At 39.8% G+C, this 19,825-nt stretch overlaps 2 protein-coding genes across 2 annotated transcripts in view; both read right to left on the reverse strand.

Moving 5' to 3' along the window:
- Window positions 1–393: 393 nt before the first annotated feature.
- Window positions 394–1,095, reverse strand: LOC149289345 (neurogenin-2-like). Its single transcript, XM_089490733.1, has one exon. It carries the CDS (start codon window positions 1,093–1,095, stop codon window positions 394–396), a length of 702 nt encoding a protein of 233 aa, XP_089346859.1.
- A 9,238-nt stretch (window positions 1,096–10,333) lies between these two features.
- The window catches only part of LOC149289346 (5'-3' DNA helicase ZGRF1-like), a 37,417-nt gene continuing 27,925 nt past the window's right edge, over window positions 10,334–19,825 (reverse strand). Inside the window, exons 17-25 of the mRNA XM_089490735.1 lie at window positions 16,566–16,643; window positions 15,895–16,042; window positions 15,137–15,264; window positions 14,478–14,601; window positions 14,167–14,343; window positions 12,298–12,432; window positions 11,363–11,627; window positions 10,605–10,747; window positions 10,334–10,339 (exon numbers count right to left, since the gene is read on the reverse strand). Coding sequence (XP_089346861.1) covers window positions 10,334–10,339; window positions 10,605–10,747; window positions 11,363–11,627; window positions 12,298–12,432; window positions 14,167–14,343; window positions 14,478–14,601; window positions 15,137–15,264; window positions 15,895–16,042; window positions 16,566–16,643 — 1,204 coding nt within the window. The remainder of the gene's footprint in view (window positions 10,340–10,604; window positions 10,748–11,362; window positions 11,628–12,297; window positions 12,433–14,166; window positions 14,344–14,477; window positions 14,602–15,136; window positions 15,265–15,894; window positions 16,043–16,565; window positions 16,644–19,825) is intronic.

The raw sequence follows: 19,825 nt of genomic DNA on the forward strand, positions 1-19,825 counted from the left end.
CCCATCTTAACAAAACACTATGATTTGACACTGTCTGGTGTACAATATTCTGGAATGTTGCTGCCTTCAGCTGAGAACTACCAATATAACTATATTCTCTCTGACAAAGATTCCCCAACCCTGACCACTGTATCTAAATCATCTCCTTGTGAGACCCTCAATAGTATGGTTTTTATAAAGAAGCCCCCCCCCCCACACTCTCAAGCAGATGAGGACTGCTACATGCTGGATGCCCCCACATGTTACATTTTCACTAAGCAGCCCAACAGAACAACTCAATCTACTCTTAGATCAGAAGTCCCTGCAACACAGGTTTTGGTTCTGTTCTTCCTCAGTGAAACAACATTGTCTTCTGCAGCATCTCTAGGAGAGTTTTTGTTACAATGTTCTTGTTCACATGAAAGCCATGGCACCTGTGGTGGTGAGCTGCTGCTGCTGCTGCTGGTGGTGGTGGTGATGATGATGTGCTTGGTGCAGAAGATGCTCAGTAGGTTGCCAGTAGTCCATAGTGTCCGAGACGGAGCTATCAGGGCTGGAAGGGGACAGAGAGTCGCACGATGAGGATGGGGGGGAGGAGGTGTAGCTCCAGGAGGAGGCAGAGGGACTGGGTGGTGACAGGGAGTCTTGGACCAAAGGGGAGGCGGAGCAGCCTTGCAGGTGGTCGGCCAGGCGCAGGGTCTCGGACAGAGCCCAGATGTAGTTGTGGGCAAAGCGCAGGGTCTCTATCTTGGTAAGCTTGGCATCATCCGGGAAGGTGGGTAACACAGCCCTGAGGGAGTCCAGCGCGGAGTTCAGATTGTGCATGCGATTCCTCTCCCGGTTGTTGGCTTTTAGGCGCCGGGTCTTTTTGATTTTGATCACCACCTCCCCGCTTTTAGCGCTAGCCCTGGCTCTGCTACGTTTCGGCTTCTTGGTATCAGCAGAGTCCACATCCCTGTCATCTGTGCGCAGGAGGAAGGAGGCTGCGGGGACGTGCTCGTCGTCTGAGCTGCTGCCGGACGGAGAGGACAGGTCGGAAGAGGACAGCGAGCAAGGAGAGGCGGAAGTCAGCTCCTCCTCCTCCTCCTCTCTGTACTCACTCTTCAACAGCATCATCCTGCGTAAACAAAACACAAGGGCGCAGGTTACTACACTGTCACCGATCAGCTGCTTTACGCTGTTGGCGCAGACTGCAATAAAGCCTATACGGACCAAGGATCCTCAGTACAGTCAGCGTTCCACAAACAGAACAGTTACTATCCTCCACTTACAGAGAGAAGTTACCAGCGCATCATCTAATAAAGTTATATATATAGTGGTGCCGGGTACTTACTTGGTGATTTGACAGCTGACTCTCGGGAGGGTGTCGGATATTCTCCTGGCCGGGTATCGCTGGGTGTGTTGGACAGCCTCTTGCACCCTGTTCTATGGATGTGTGTGTGTGCTCTGGCACGCGTCTCGCTCTTCAGCTCAAGTGAAGCCGCTTGTAGTCCAGTGGCTGTGCGTCTGGCACACGACCCTCCTAAAACCCCTTATATACCCCTAGCAAAACAATCAAACCTACCCCGGGGCACCGCACCCCCTCCCTGCTTTATTCTTTTCATTATCATCATTTTTTTTTACTCCCCTCAGTAGCCCCCCACGACTCCCCCCGGTCCTGAGGTCTGTTGTCATTGCTGCCGCTCCACCTCCTATTTTAGGCTGTTGGTATCTCTTCTGGTCCTCCGGGTTTCCTGCACGGTGATTGGTCGAAGCCGGTCGGCCGAAGCGTGCCGCTAATTTTATTAATGGCTGTTAGGGGGAGAGGGGTGGCAGCCAATCCCAGGGTTCGGGCCGGGGGGCCGCCTAGCCACGCGCTCCTGGGTCTGCTGCCCTTTGAGCTGCTGATGAGGCGGGAAGAGAGGGAGGAGGCAGGTGGAGGACTAGCCGAGCTGCTGTGTATTAGCCAAGCGGCCACTTAGCCTCTGACTGCCCCACAGGCATCCTGTCTAAAACTATACATGGGCGAGGGGATCTCCAGTTGTCATAAAATAGCACACATGTCACACTGTCACTAACATACGCAATATTTCTTGACTGTATGATATATATAACATTGTATCAATATAAAAATATATTATATATGCTTTCAGTCACATGTCAGAACAAACCTTTATTGATATATGTTTACATACGTACATAAGGAGTCCATTTACCAGAATACAATTAAAGTAACTCCTGGTATCAAATATAGTAGTTTCTTAAAAACAAGTTAAAAAAAAGTTTTATTCTTATTTATTGTTTTTTTTATATCGCCATCATATTCCACAGCTCTGTAAATGTGCAAACATATCTCCTTGTTCCAAGGGACCTAGAAATCCAGATCCCTCACAGGCTTTTTTTTTAAATATTATTTATCTTATTGGACTCCCCCAATTTCTCAGGGTGGTCATTTGATTTCTTAAGTTATCAAGTAACCTTGCAAATTGTCTTTGGGCATAAATATGACATTTCGAGCAGTCTACAAAAAAAAAACTTGTGAGGAAAAAGTAACTGAAAATGGCTTTGTCTTCTGATTTTTCATTTTTTTTGTATTAATATTATCTTTTATTTATATAGCGCCAACAATTTATGCAGCATTTCTCACAGTGCATAACTCCAGAGTTTGTCAAAACTGGAATATATTTATTATTATTATTTATATAACGCGAACAATTTACGCAGTGCATACATTTAAAAGGTATAATAAAACCAGAATATATTTATTATTATATTTTATGAATAAAGCGCCAATATTTTACGCAGCGCTTCTCACAGTGCATACGTTCAAAGCGTATGACTAAACTAGAACTGACAGACTCAGACAAAGCCAACCATCAAGTCATTATTTTTTGACTGCTAAGAACCAATATTGCACTTTTTGAGGGCTTTTTGTCTCTGCTAGTAAAGAGGCCGGTGAGTTTAGCCGAAGCTGAGGACAGCAGTGGACAGCAGCTGCCGCTAGAGCGAGTGTCTCTTGGAGAAAGAGTGGCTGCTGTATGAACCCCAAGCCAACAACCGCTACTGAGCCAGATATGTAGGTCAGAGCACACTTACTTCAGTTGACGCGTTACCAAACGTTGCACTGTTCGATTGTAGTAAAGCAGGGTTGTATAAATCTTTCACAAACTGTCTTAAATATAAAATACTGGTTAAACAACAAAATTGATTTCATTTTACATTGTGATTTTTGCTGAGGACTTTAATCAGTATTGTCTTTGTTCATAGGATACTATTATTATTAATTACTATTATTATATATGGGCTGTAGGATAACTTCTGAAGCTGAAACACTTATGTTTTACCACAAGAAGACACTGACACTACTTAACACTAATTTCCACCAGAACAGATTTCAGGAAAGCAAGTGCATTCACAACTCAGATAATGTGTTTCTCAGTAAGTTGTAGAAGTTATTACTTTATATGGTGTTTACTTAATAATGATATATTTTTCATTGCATGGCATTCCTTTTCCTTTAACCCCTTTAAGACCAGGACCATTTTACACTTTAAATTCTCAGTTTTTCATTTAGTGCACCACCACGAATAATGTTGATTTGAAAACCAAGCAGGGGTTTCTTTATATATACATAAGGCCATATATACCAACACGTAGTATGAATAAAAATGTACTGTCATTTTGCTATTGTTCCCTTTCGCTCGGAGTGCAAATATTATCACAAGAGTGGTACACCTGTGATGTATTGAATACAAATCCAGCTATCATATATACTGTATCGAACATGATAGCTGAGACGTATGGATGGATTCCCCACTCCTCAGCTATTTGCCGTTCACCGAACACATCTCCTACTGTATATGATTTACTTAACGCCTGTCAGCTCCAGCACTGGCTCGGGGAACACTGCGCATGTGAAAGAAGCACTCCCTTTGATTCCAATGGGATTGCTTCCCTGACACTGATTCTTTTGGATGCTCTATTGCAAAGTGGAAATTTAAGACAGCAGAAAAGTGCAGAAGCGACAAGCCACAGTCTAGAAACCAGAAATATAACAGACAAAGTAGTAAGGCAAACTTTAATGAAGGCTGAGAAGAACGGAGCACAGAATCTTAGCACTTTTAACATTGTGACTTTGGCTCCAGTATCATTGGGGCTTGTGGTACTTGTGTGGCTTTTGCCAATAATTTGTTATTTACAAACTGCAGAGTCGGGGTGTTTGTACCTGTGCTCCAGCTAATTGCACGGCAGGGAATGCATTCTGACCGCATGATGTGGTGCTTTATTTGTCACATCTTATAAGCCCTTTCCATCAACCCACTACTGATCATCAATGAGATGCAGAAACAAGAAACTGTGTACATTTAAAACGCCCTGTCACCCACAGAAACGAATGAATACAGGGTGCGTCTGCATAGACTCCCTCCCGTAATAAAGTGTATCTTTGTAGCAGTGGCTTCAGAGGAATAAGCTCCAGTCCTTCAAAGCCCTTGCTGAAGATGACAAGGGGAGAGAATGCCTAAAGGGCTCACTCTTCCAAAACTCCTGCTGATAACCTGCAGTAGATGACAAGGAAAAGAAAATGCCTAAAGGGCTCACTTCTCCAAAACCCCTGCTGACAACGTACTATAAGACAACAAGAAGGAAAGAAAAACAACAACAAAAAATCATATATATTAGTGGTAGGTGTGCCAAGAGTGTTAGTTGCTGTCTGGTGATCAATGTCCTTAATGCTTTGGATAAAATTTAGTCATAAATTACATTTTATAAATCCAAACACAACACTATGAAAGAGATCATTAAGCATGTATCATATGTCACTTATTCGACAGGTGCTCACAACAGCAGGGAGGTTCAAACCTCACAATATTAAACATCAAATGACGCAAAGGACACAGCTTCTCTCTGCTACATAAGATCAAAGTTGATTGACCAAACAGCCAAGTCCCTAATCATAAGGTTTTCCTAATATCTAAAATAGAGGAATGTAGAGGGCTATGAATAAGAAGGAATTCTTATGCAAAGTGTCCCAAGGAGCAGTAACATTCCATTGGTGGCTATGGCAATTGCACCAGAATTACTCTTTGCACATATTCCCCAATTAGACTGCTTTACGAGGTCAATTGTTGGAGGCCCACAATGCAGTGCAAGCAAAGCACAGAGAAAGTAGGGTCTATGCAACTCCATGAACTGTCCGAAAGGGTCAAACTGTTCAAATCCTACTTTACATCTACGAAGGCAAACAAAAAAAGACTAGCATCGATCCAGAAATCAGCAAAACAATAGTCTTAGTTCATCCCACCAGCATTTCTGCAAGAAAGGAAACTATGAAGTGTTAGAGAAAGCCCATTGTTTTTCTGAACTTTGCAGGGTCTGAAGATAACCCCACAAGTTTAGGTTAGGTGTGTTTATAGTTATTGGAAGTTCTGAAAAGAGGCAGACCCCACAAGTTGCATGACTGTATAGCAACAAGTGATTCTTTTCTTCTGTAGGTCAGCTGGAAAGAAATATAAGGGCACGTTGGCTACTTGTAAAAAAAACACAAAGAGAAGGACCTGATTTATGCTGTACTTGAGCCCTGCACAGAGCACTCAAACTTCCTATTAAAAGAAACAGCAAAAAGCTCTTGGTGAGTTTCTTTTAAAAGAAAAAAAGGAGACCATTTTTCATGGAGATAACTTTGTTGTGTATCAAACCATGCATTTTGTATCTACATCAGATATGATCGTAAACTGTGTTTCTAGCATAGTCAAGGATGTAAAACTTTTATTCCACTGGGCAGAACACTTAAAACCAAATGTACGAGACAGACCACTGAATTAACAATTCAGGTTTTATGGTTTTTTTTTAATCAACAGTGAACACTTTACTACTACTGAGAATACAAACACATGCCATGATGCAGGTCGAAAAAACAGCAAGAGTTCCTCTTTCAGAAATGTGTTTTGTTGACACTATGGCTCCATGGTTTCATCTACAGTATGTCCTAGGTGGATATTATTTGTAATCTGGCACTAAAACCACTGCAACCTAGAATTAAGAACATCATACCACAGACACCCTCCCTCTCAAAACATAATAGAGAACTGGAAATATCCCAAGAGGTAAAACAAATTGCAGGCTGGAGGCAGACAAACGCCTACGGTGAATTCTTCCAAAAACTACCACCTGCCTTTTTCAGTGAAATATGACATGCACACTGGTGATGGCTAGGTGGCCATGTAGCGTGTGGCTGGAGCAGTCCATCAGGTGAACATGTGGCAATATTGGCCAATGGCCCATCAGGGATTTGCTCAGTGTGCCAGGTGGCCAGTCCGAGCCTGGTCTGGAGTAATGCGCTAAAACCAAGGGGGGGGGGGGATATATATATATAAATCTAGAACTTTCTATATGTATTACTCCACTCATAACATCCTTATATGCAGAGCAATGTTTCCTTTTAGAAAAGGACTATGGGGTATCTTAGAAAACCACAAAGCATTCCTCTTTAGGTACAAGGACCTCATTTTGATTTAATAAAGAAACTAATCCATGTTTTTACAGAATAAACTTGAAGGCCTTTAACCTTAATTCCATTCCATTTTGGTGTTTTTAGGAAAATGGACACTTGCGTGATCCTGCTAGCATGCCGTTAGGGAAGGTCACACATGAAAAGCAGCACAGGGTGACATGCGTTTTCACAATACGCTGCATTAGCCTGTTGGTCAAGTGTACAGATTGTGTGATTTTTTTATAATTTGCACAAAGTATAAAACTGTGCTAGTTTTTTTCCCCAAGTATGAAACACAAATGAAAAAAATATGATGATGCCCTGTCATTTTCAGAGTTCCGAGACAAAGACTAAGAAATAAATTAACTCTGCAGTAAGATATCAAGTGTCTCTCAGATCTTTTTGCCTCCCACGTACCCTCTTCTTCCATAACAATCGGGAATAAGCCTAGAAGTGCAGTCGCTGAGATTAAGCAGGGCTGTCAGATTGCATTGCTTTTTTTCATCCTTATATTATAAAGATGCATAGAAATGAACAGCCTATTGTGCTCCAAGCTCTTGCCTGCAAAAAGGGACACTGACCATCCAGGCAAAAGTGCGAGAATGAGAGCACTAATCGCTGATACAGCAGACAAATACGATTACGAGCTCGGAGCCCTGAGTCAGAAAGTCTCATAGACTTTAAGATGTTAATCCTCGGCATAATCCTTCCTTTGGCGTGTAGGAATAGTGCAGCCACAAGAGTTGTTTTGTTATTTATATTGGCGTTTAATAAAACTCAGCCAGTGGTGAATGGACTGCCCACTCACCAATGGTAATTAATTCCCCATTTCAGTGACCCAATTGTGCTGAGATAGAGCAGTGGGCCAGTCGTGGTGCTCCAATCCCTCTTTGTGCTCTTACACTGCTCTCGTGCTTCAACAGCTATGGAAACGCTTTCTTTTGATGTCATTCAAGAAGTTTTCCTTGTGCATCTCCTAACTTCAAGGATGCTTTTCTTTTCACGGCCTCATTGAAAAGCCGTGCTAGCTTGACCACCTCGGCTGAATTTAATGATTTGGCTGAAAGCCCTTTTGGGTTTTTGAGTAAGGAATAGAGAGGGACAGGGGAACGGGTTTTATAGGCAAGCGATGCAAGTTAGGCTACTTAGACGTAACAATGTAACACATAATATCTGAATCTCTCGTTACATATCTGCGAGGTGCTGTGTAACAGCCTCGAGACTCTTGAGGGAAATCAGGCAAACGATAAAGATTTTGTTGGTATGTAAAGTTTTATTATTGATGGTAGTGAAGATCCATGTGGGTTTTATCATATAAATGAAAAACAAGATGATTAGTCTTGCAGAGTACAGGGCGTCTGAACTGTGTATTATTAATGGACAGCTGAATCACAGCCTGCGCAGTTCTGAATACAAAGTACTTTTGGTTAAATGACTCCTCGGGGGCTGTAATTTTAATATGTTTGATATATTCATTTTCTGCGATATATATATATATATATATACACACACACACACACACAAATAATATAAACTACCATTCATTTGTTTTTTGAAGGAACAACACATTTTGTGAATGAAAAAAACAAACATAAAAATGACCAGAAATATAGGACACGTTAATGTTGTAAATGACTATTGTAGCTGGAAATGGCTGATTTTAATAGAATATCTTCATAGGGTACAGAGCCATCACTCCTGTGTTCCAATGGCATGTTGTGTTCGCTAATCCAAGTTTAAGTATAAAAGGCTCATTGATGATTAGAAAACCCTTCTGCAATTACGTTACAGCTAGAATTGTCCTCGTTTTCCATGAAAACAGCTAAAAGACCCCAAAGTTATGAATGGTGTATGTATGTATATATATATATATATATATATATATATATATATATATATATATGTATGTATGTATGTATGTACATACACATTAGCATATCTTTCAGAATATATTTGTCTGCTTTACAGATTAATATTATCAGAACAAGCAAAAAATTGCTTGCACCTTAATTTAAAAAGCCAAACATAACTTGTTATATATATAGTGACAGGATGAGTAATAGTTGCATGGCTCACTTTTGTGTTTAGGTGCCAATATTCCTTTTCAGGAGGATAACTTCCAAAAATGCAATTTCTTTTTGTGCTTGGGAAACTGAAAACAATTGCGAGAAGAGACATGTGTTTGTGATGACAACACACAAGGAAATGCTGTACTCTCTCTCACCAATCGCAAAGACCATTCTCAATCTAGCTAACAAAAATCCAAAGTGAACCATATGGCCGGGATGCCTTGTACTGCCTACATTTTCCTCCAGACAAAGAGGGGATTGAGAGTTGAAGGGAAGGAGAAAAAACAACAACTTTCCAGCTGATGAAGCTGTTGTCTGGATGCAATGATCCCAAATCTTAAGGCTTTATTCTGGGATCCGACAGAGACGTGATATGTCATATGATTAGCATCTTTCATATTTACAAGGGTAGTAGAGGCAGCTAGGCTTTAGAAAACAAGCAAAAGAAAGAAGGGCATATGCTAAAATAGATTTAGCATTTGAAAGGGAGAATGGACATTGTATAAATACACTTAAACGAGGATTTAGTTTTACTCCTGTTGAGACCTAATGGATTGTTGATTAAGATTTTAGGGAACCATTCCGAGGTGTCAGCAGTATTTTAAATTAGGCAATTTAGTTTCTCTCAATTTGTTTTCTTTTTTTTGTTCACGTTCCTAAGCTTGTTGGATCTTGGAAAATACTTAGAGCTTCAGTTAACTATGTCCAGGAAAACTTGTCCTAAAATACCCTAAAATAAAAAAGTGCTAATTATATACTTATATCTGTATATCTAAAAAATCTAAAAAGACCCATAATTATTCTTTATATATATTTATATATATACACACACACACACAGACCACTCCAACCTTAGTATAAGCTACACTGGAAGCATTTAGAATTAAAAACTGATGATATGAAATTTGATCCTCAATAATGACCACAATTTTGATCTCGTTTCATAAGATATATTTGCAAATATATTTTGGGGTCAATTTGTATTTGAGTACAGATAACTTTTTCCAAACAAGCACAACTGGAAATACGTTATTTTAATCAAAATAATATCTAAAAATGGTTTTCCCATCAAAACCAATTAATTTGAGAATAGGAGTCACACATGTTATAGTGTTATGTGGTGTTTATGCGAATGTAGATGTGCAAGTTTAAAGTGTGTATAGTATACATGTGACGTAATACGCAGTTTCTGAGGGGAGGTTTAGAGGTTTTATAGCTTTCTTTCTGTTAATCAAGCTGCAGAACGTGTAAGAGCTTCACAATACACCTGCCGAGGAGCCCTGGTGTAGAAGTGATATAGAGAGGTCTTCAAGTAAAGCAAAAGATATGCGTGAGGAAAAACACTAGCGCCACCTAGAGGACAATTAGAATAATTTATTTCATCAGCTTGTGATTCTAGCTCAATAAACAAGGGGTAACAAACATTTACACATAAAATAACTTACAAACAGATCTTTCAGAAGAATCAGCATTAGATTTATGATACAAGGGGTTAAATTTTTCGGCAGTCACTGCATATGTGAAGGTTGACAAGGTACTATGGTTGGAGAATGGCCAATGACACTCATGAGAAAAGTACCAAAGAATCCACCAAAATGTAATATTTTTTGTGCGATGAAACACCCATTTCATTGATTGGTATTTTAAAATATCCAAGCATTTAGGTGTCTTTCCGGTTATAATCAACCAACAATACCTCATCAAACATCACCATCACAGTGAGTAAAACAGAGTTAGTTACCCTCACGATACAGATCGCACTCACAATTCGTGGTAAAAAAAACCCCACAAACGTTTCTTCCCAGGTCTGTTTTTTTCAGCTCTGCAAGGAAAAGAAACAAAAAGATGAAGCATTTTTTGGTCTGTTACCTAATAATAAAATGAAAAGGGCAGCATTCAGAAAATCATAAGTCCTCACATACACCATATTTTTTTTAATATAAATATGATGTGTTTGGATACTTTTAAAATTCTTTTTTTTTTTTTTTTTTTTTACTTTTGAAACTACTTTTAGAAGTAGACTTTTTCCAATGCATTAAAGTCACACCTATATTGCGCAATTAAGCAGGATCGAGTCTCTGATTTACCTTCCCCTCCTTTGTTTTGGATTTCTTCTTCTCTTTCTTTTGTACATTGGAATCTACCTCTAATTTCTTCTCTTGGTAACAGTTAAGGATAGCATTTAACTTTTCTTCCCACTGACTAACATGTTTCAAACCATTTGTTTGCCCTGTGGTAGAAAAAAAAAAAAAAGATCACAAATTCAATCAAGTCACTAGAGATTTTGTAACAGAAACATGAAAGAATGAATTGTGGGGCTTTATTCTACACATGGCATAAAAAGGCGCATTTTGGGTGCAGAAAAAAACTATGAAAAGTTACTTATGGACGTTAAACACCCTGTAGCTAGCACTGCATATATATATATATATATATATATATATATATAGCAACTGGGTTACTGGAGACCCCTGGCCATAAATAAGATGTTGTTACCATAAGCTGCTGTTTGGAAAGAAGCATAAGAGCAATTTGTTAAACCGTTGAAGGGATTTAATTAGGCCTGTCTCAAAATACCAGCAGGTCGGCTCTACAGTCCAAACCAGTCTATAAAAGCGCATCAGAAGCTTGGACCAGAGCACATCACAACAACCAGAAATATTTTGAACTATTCTTCTACTTAAAAGTATTAATGAAAAATGTTTTCCCCACATGCATAAATGCTAAGAATAAAATGGTCATATTCAACAAAGTGTTATATAGCATTAAAAAACCCCAATATTGATGGGACTGGGAGCCTTCTGCACAGACCGGTCTCTCAGGTCAGTGTAGGTATCCGACTTACTTCCACAGTGATGGATCACATGCTCCCACAGCTTATTCCGCCTCAGGCATGCTAGACTGCCGATGATCAGCAGATGCCTTTTGCCCCTTGTTATCGCCACATTCATTCTCTTTTCCGAATCTATGAATCCAACCTGTTTTGTCCGAACGCATGATAAGATGATGATTTCCTTCTCAGCTCCTTGGAAGGCATCCACCGTTGACACTTGGACAGCTTTAGTCTCCATAGGGTCGCAGAGCGTAGCACTACCGAGCAAAGTACATATCTGGATGTGAACAGAGAGAAGTATATCTTATCTGAAAATTAAGTTTGAGTATGGTTATAATTCAAAATAGTGGCCGTATTATGCTATACAAATGGAATATATTTTGAAAGACTATTATCAATAAGCAACCAAGACCAAATCCAGGATCCCCCTAGTCTGAAAAAAAAATAAAAATTGTGTTCCATTGTCGAGTTTCATAGAAAACATTTGAAACAGGGCACCTGGTCATTTGCACTGTAATTCTTATGATATCTGTGAGGTGCCCTTATTGCAAAGTCAGCTCCAGCTCCGGCTCAGCAAACATTGCAGATAGACAGTGCACATGCAAGGAAAGCGATCATTCTGAATTCAAAGGAAGAGCTTTCCTCACACTGATTGGCTACTTCAAGCACCTGCTCAGAATCACCAGACCACGGAGAAGGAAGGCAGCAGCAGGGCTGAAGTTTCTACATCAGGTAGAAATTGTTTCTGAAGAATGCGTATTAAACTCATTACATTCTTCTTTAGTAAGGCTGTCCCCTTAAAGGGCATCCACCAGCTCACAGACTTATGTCTCAAAAAAGCGTTACGGCAACCAACAACAAAAGGAATAACAACGGCTGTTTCACTTCAGAGAAATCCCTTTCCTCTTTGCTACCTCCACGTTTGCGGTCTGGACCAAAAAACATACCTTGTACATCTGTGCTTTGTACAGAGTTATGACACCAATCATACAGCCATTGATTCCACTAGCAATCAGACACTGGATAAGCTTCACTGTAAAGTTGGCTTCTTCCACATTGTGAAAACTATTGCTGCCTTCCACCTAAACAAAAGCGATTGGAAGAAACGGTAGATCATTGTGTTGAAGAACCTGAACACAAATCTGTGCGGTTAAAAGGTAACAAATGATTGTCCTCAAAACAAGGACAAAAGGTGTCTGTAGGTATGTGTTTTAAAATTGGCAAGCTTAGAGTCATTTCAAATATATCGAAGAGTTACTCGCTCCAAGTATATACAAATGCACGTTTTTTTTTATTGGTACTTATATATGACCACACTTTAACATGATTATTTTATAAGGACTTGATTCAATATTACAATCATAGGAATTGGATTAAAGGGACAATAAATCATTATTGTAAAAAAGCTTAAAGTCATTCAAACAAAAAAAGTCCCTACATCAGATAATCACAGAAATGTACATAATTCCTAAAGTTCAAAAGTGCCTGAAAGTGTCCATGGGGTGGCCCCACACACCAAAGTAAAAGGGAATAAGGAAAAAAGAAAAATAGAAAAAGAAATTCCGGAAGGGTCATGGCTGGTGGGAGAAATCAAATAGCCACTTGTTTGCATCCTTTGTGGAGACAATGTACTGAATGCATCTGTAAATGTATGCAACATACACCGATCAGCCATAACATTATGTAGGGCGCCTTTTTGCTGCTAAAACGGCCCTGATCCATCGAGACATGGACTCCACCAGACCTCTGAAGGTGAGCTGTGGTATCTGCACCAAGACATTAGCAGCAGATCCTTTAAGTCCTGTAAGCTGTGAAGTGGGGCCTCCATGAATTGGACTTGTTTGTCCAGCACATCCCACAGATGCTCGATTGGATTGAGATCTGGGGAATTTGGAGGCCAAGACAACACCGTGAACTTGTCGTTGTGTTCCTCAAACCATTCCTGAACCATTTTTGGTTTGTGGTAGGGCGTATTATCATGCTGACAGAGGCCAGTGCCAACAGGGAATACCATGTCCATGTAAATGCTCTTCAACAACGCTGAAGTAGGTGGTACGTGACATCCACATGAATGGCAGGACACAACGTTTCCTAGAAGCATCACACTGCCCCTGCTGGCTTGCCTTCTTCCCATGGTACATCCTGGTGCCATGTGTTTTCCAGGTAAAGGACGCACACACCCCCAGCCATCCACATGATGTAAAGGAAAACGTGATTCATCTGACCAGGCCACCTTCTTCCATTGCTCTGTGGTCCAGTTCTTTTGCTCATGTGCCCATTGTAGGTGCTTTCAGCAGTGGACAGGGGTTAGGTATAGGCACCCTGACTGGTCTGCAGCCACACAGCCCCATATACAACAAACTGCGATGCACTGTGTGTTCTGACACCTTTATATCAGAACCAGCATTAGCCTATTCAGCAGTTTGAGCTACAGTAGATTTTCTGTTGAATTTGACCACATGGGCCAGCCTTCACCCCCATGTGCATCAATGAGCCTTGGCTGCCCATGACCCTGTCGCCGGTTCACCGCTTTTCCTTCCTTGAATCACTTTTCATAGGTACGGACCACAGGTACACCCCACAAGAGCTGTCGTTTTGGAGATCCTCTGACCTCTGATCCCATTCACTGACAGGTGCCATGATAACAATATTATCAGTGTTATTCTCTTCACCTGTCAGTGGTCATAATGTTATGGCTGATCAGTGTATTACCATATAACACCCAAGTTTGTGATTCCAGCAACAGTTCATAAACATACCTAGCAATTCAATACTATACAATAAGTGTTTGAGGGATCATTTTTATGTCAACCAACCTGCTCAGTGCCATTGGCATTGAAAAAGCACAATGTGGGTAACCAGTCCAAAAGGGGTGCCCTGTGTTCTTCTGACACACCATTAAGTAGCAGACCTTCATAAAACATTTCATTGGCTATAGCGCTTATAGCAGGATGGCAGCGATATTGTGTCCTTAACAGAACAGCCTTGTGGCCCTGAAAATAAAAGACATTACGTGAACATTCTAACAAAATATATAGCTTACTAATTATTTTTTATTATTATGAATACATTTTTTTAACCAAAGGTTCAAGTGATTAGGTCCTGACCCAGTGAATATTGAACATACCATCAAGCACAGTCGATCAAAGAGTGTTTGTTCCAGCCCATGCTCATGTGTGGCCTCAGAGCCCTGGACGGTGGGTGACAGCTGCTTTGGATCCCCTACTAGAATCAGTTTTTCACATTGAAATCTGCATGAGATCATTTGAGTAAGATATGAAGACATTGATGATGATGATGATGATGATAAAAAAGTTATTACTCATACAATATATGCTGCTAGGGTTAAATTACTTGGGTTGTTACTGTGATAGATATAAAATGTGTAACAGAACACACTCTAACACTCCAATTTAGATAATTTGATATGAATGCACACATGAACGCCTCCCGCCATCGGCATTTGTACACTACTCAAATAACTTATCGGAAATCAGCCAGTGTTATTTGTCTGCCATTGGTTCCTGGAAAGAACTATTTATTCTGTGCTCTAATTGTGGACATTCTGCCATTAAATAACGTGCCCTTTTTCTCAAAATATGTTCCACTGTAAACTCTCTTTCAAAAAAAGTACCACCGGTATCAACCTTCTGGCAGCATCCGGTTCCAAACTTTTGCTTGTCCTTCTGCATCCTAGATGTGTCCCAAGGTGTACTTATAGACCAGGCTTAGACCACGTGTCATGGAGGTCTATAGATTTTTAGACCTTTTTATCTAATAAATTACCTGGCCACAGGGAGCATTGAGGCTGGCTCTGTCATCTGGCTACATTCATCAAGGATGACAATTGGAAACTTAAGATGGCTCAAACATGTGAAAGGGCAAGAGGCACAAGTAGCACCAACTACACGCACCTTAAGTAGAACACAAAAGGAAAGAAGAGCGATTAGAGACGAAACAACATTTTATTGAATGAGCCTTTAAAACTACAACTTAAAGGCCCAATGAGCCATCGTGCACCATTTACTGACCTGGTGTCGATGGAAGGTACAATACACAGGTGAAGCAGCTACTGCGGGTGGTAAATTCATTACATAAACAAGCCAAGCTTTACAACAACAAAAAAAGTGTTATAGACACTAAACAAATTTCCCCCAGCTTTGACAGTAGTCGAGATGTAGAAATTCAAAGATTAAATAATTATACAAAATATAAATAAAAGAGGATGTGATGCTCTAAAAACTGCCGATCAATAACCAAGCAAGACTTCTGACAGATGTCGACCAAAGTAGACCATATGCCAAATCTGGAACAGTCCCAATAGAACCTAATAGAGTGATCTTGCTTATTTCCAATATGGCATTTTGCACGTTTGCTATGTTTTAAGTGTATTTAAATGACACACGACAATGTATGACCTCACAACGGAGTTATGTCATAACAACAGACACTGACTAGTCCCCCAGTGGTCATGTAAGTTTAAAAAAAAAAAAACAACCCTCTAAGAGTCTCTACAAAAACAGAAGATAAACATGTACACATACCTGTCCAAGCAATGTTTTGTTGGTGCCTAGCTTGTGCTGCTCAATGCTTTTCTTCACATACATCCTCTCTGCTGGAGTTAAGTCCTCTTTAAGAAGTCCCAGAAGCTCTTTGAGTTGCTCACTTTCATTTTCAGACCCAGAATGTAAACTTTAAAATCAAACAACGGGATCATATCATAAAGTGGTAGGATTATGGCAATGTAAAACACCCTGGGGGCATTTATTATTATCGTTTATTTATATAGCACCAAAAATGTATGCAGCGCTTAATACAATACATATATTCAAGGGGTATGACAAGACGAGAATTGACAGACTAAGACAAACGGATACATTAGGTGGAGAGAGCCCTGCTCGCATGCTTATTTATGAAGCTGGAAGCACGTTTTCAATAATCAGCATCCATGGAGTAGATAAGTGTCCTGTGTAGCACCTCCACACCCTACATATGTGAAATTACCAGGGGGGTAGAAACAAGTAACTGCTGCTTAAAAAATTAGATATGCAACATTTATGAATTCTGTGTGTGTATCATCTACATCTTGAGGTGCTAAATACACTGTTTTCCCAAGTAACGTGCACGTGTGCAAAAATATTTAATAACAGCATTCAACGTCTGATTAATATTTGGGTTTTTTTTGTGTGAAGATAATAACATCATAATTTGTTACCTGTGAGGCAGAACTGGCTTTGCAATTTTTCGAATACTCCCAACTCTAATGAACCGGTCAAATTTCAAGTCAAGTAACCTGTTATATACAAAATACGACAAGTCAGAGGCAAGGGGGTTTGGACACAACGCTCTGTGTAGCACGTAATATTCTAGCGTCCTGCTTTCCATGTTGTTAAATTGATTGTTCTGAATTGGTGAAGGCGGCCTTTGCAATTGTATGGGATGGAGAAATGGGAGAACTCCAGGACAAGACACTGATTAGATAACGCTGGTCCTGCCATAGGCTGCTGATCTCAGCCCCCCCACGAGGTTATATTTTTTAAACTATGCTAAAAGTTACAGATCCCATTTAAGTGACTAATGTCTCGCAATCCCATTCATCCTCCAAAAATGTAGTATAGCGGAAAAATTAAATAAATGCAACCGAGTCACATTCTCAATGGAGAAACATTTACCTGTTTTGCATGCTCACTTAGTACAAGCATGTCAGATGCCTTCAGGATTTAAATTGTATAGTAAATAGGCAGAAGAATGCACAATGAAGGAACACGCATGGGTTATTCAATAAAGTACGGAAACAAGAGACAGATTGTCGGCACTCAGGAACCAGGCTTCATTGTAAATAGTGATAATATATATATATATATATAATTTTTTTTTAATTATTATTATTATTTTTTTTATTGTTGGATCCGTAATCCCATTTAAAATAGTAAACAATAGAAAAATAATATGTGTAAATAATACTCGTAGCAAGCAGGGCTTTATCAAACGGAAGGTCCCAAGTGCACCTCACGAATTCATCCTGCAACCAGGCAAACACTTAACATGTTTCGCACATAGTGCTTTGTCAAAAGCCACCTCTCTTGTTTCTGAGCATTGCAAATTGTGGTATGGAGTAACCCATTATTTGTTGCGCACCACCTGGACTTTATTTATATTTTCTAAGGGCCGCGCTCGCTCATTTCCAGACTAGTATCTATTCAATAAAGGGAGTTAGCAGGAGAGTTGAGATTTCAACTCTTTGATGTCCCTATAAGTTATAAAGGGCCAACCCAGTGACCTTCTGATGCAGGAAGATGTTTGCTGATCCTGTATAATAAATAGTTAAATCCGTGATAATTCTTAAAGGTCTCGTCCCCCACTGAATCTTGCATTATACAGCCCTACTAGCTGGAGAAACTGGCTAGTGTTGGCCCTTCATAATGAATAGTGAAGTCAATCACTACACTATACAAATTATGATAGCCCATCCACCATTGTTCTTCCAAAAGAGAATCCGTGATAAAAGAAAGAGCAACATAGTCACTATAAGAATAGGTTAAGATGAACATTTAATACCACCTTCTAATACCTTCTTAATATGTCTTGATATGCAATAAGTCACAAGCACGGACGTTTTGGCATACACATTCTGCTTAACAGCAATAATAATTACTTAATTTTTCTATATAAGGGAGAATGTGAGGTTTGAACGCCAGGAATCCATGTAAACATAGAATGAAAGCATTCAATTGAAAATACTTTTACAACTTTTAGTGCACAGCAAGCTGCCTGCTCTGGTGCCCTAGGGAAACGTCTTCACTCCCTAATGAGAAAGATGGGATTAACTGCCTAAGTAAGGCTCATAATTTATATAATAATTGCAGTTCTTTTAGTGTCCACAGCAGGGTACAGCTTTCTGATTTCCAGCTCCCAGTAATGTTTACGTTTTAAGGAAAGAGACACTCCTGCCCGAGGACATCTCCTAAAACTAAGTAGCTTATTATAAAGGGATATCATTATTAATGAATGCAATTTACCCAAATTAGTCAGTATTTACGGTTGTTTTAAAGGAGTTGAGGAGGTTTGTAAGCCTAGAAAGAAGACAGCAGATGTAGATAACATTGAGAATGAAGCCTGCAGGGTCCAAGTGCGTATCGCACACGGAAAATGGGTTATCGGTGACAAGCACTTATTTAGCTGGGCTATAAACCAATGTTACACCAGAAACATAGCACATACATTTAGAAATGGTCTCCACGATCACACTTAGGGTGCCCATACTTCCAAAGGATGCTACTTCTCCTTGTTAATTAACATGCAGAGCTGGCAAAACACTGCCTTGCCTCCCATTCCCTCCAGCACTCGAGGGTTAATGCTTGTTTTGGTTTCAATTTAAGATCTTATGCTGGTTTACAAACAGAAAGAGTAATGAGCTTATCCAAGAACATCTGATCCACTTAACTAAGGTGTTTCCAAAACTCCAATCTTTTTAATGTAAATGGCGGCATCCTTTGTTTGTCCAAAAATGCTCAACCACAGCCAACCTCTCCAATTAAGAGAGCAATTAAATACAACGCAGCGGTTTGTTTTAAAGATGCCACACATTGTTTTAATATACTGTTCAATCTAAAACACGGCCATTAATAGTAGTTTTTGTTTTGTCTTTATTCAACTGTGATTTCCCACTAACTCATTTAGTGCACCCACACAAATTATATATTGCATTTTTCAGGACTAGGGCTTACTTTTGAAATATATATATATATATATAAAAGAGTATTTTAACTCTTTCCATGCGAGAATTGTTTTAAGCTAATGTGCTAATTTTAGGACTTGCTCACAAAAATATATTTTTTATATATATATATATTTTTTTTGCCTTTTTTAAAAAAAATTAACATTTTTTTTCAACTTGAAGGTTCTCCTGATAGTGACATCTGAGGGAAATTATTTTTACATTTTACTGTTTTTATTACTATTTTTTTCTAATTATTAATTTTATTTTATTTTTTAATTTATTTTTACTAATCACACTGTGATTAGAAAGCTGGGCTCCATTGACTTGCATGGTTGAATTTCAACCTGCAAATGGAGCCAGAGTTCTCTAGAGGGTCTGGAGACCGTCTAGCGAACTTTTGCATCTTTATTGTTTTTTTTCCCGGGCCGCCGCCATCTTGCGGATGGTGAAGACTGCGTGCAGCTGCGGCTCAGACCGCTCTCCGGAGCAGTCACAGTCCATCCTGGGGTAAGTGTTTGGTGTCGCTGGATGCCTCCTGATCGAAGCATTTCAGCGACACCATTTAAGTTTATGAGGTGATCGTTGATCGCCTCCTAAACGCTTTTAAAATGGGAGTCCGCCGCCATACATTGTATGGCGGATGTTGACGCTCTGGGGAGGGGCCTGGTGCCGATCGTGGCGTTGTTGAATGCCTCGAGGTCGAGGCATTACAGCAACGCCGTTTGGGTGAAAAAAATCGATCACGGACCGATTTT

The sequence above is a fragment of the Sceloporus occidentalis genome, unplaced genomic scaffold, assembly GCF_023333645.1.
Source record: "Sceloporus occidentalis isolate IW3139 unplaced genomic scaffold, rSceOcc1.0.p SCAF_46, whole genome shotgun sequence".
Taxonomy (NCBI): domain Eukaryota; kingdom Metazoa; phylum Chordata; class Lepidosauria; order Squamata; family Phrynosomatidae; genus Sceloporus; species Sceloporus occidentalis.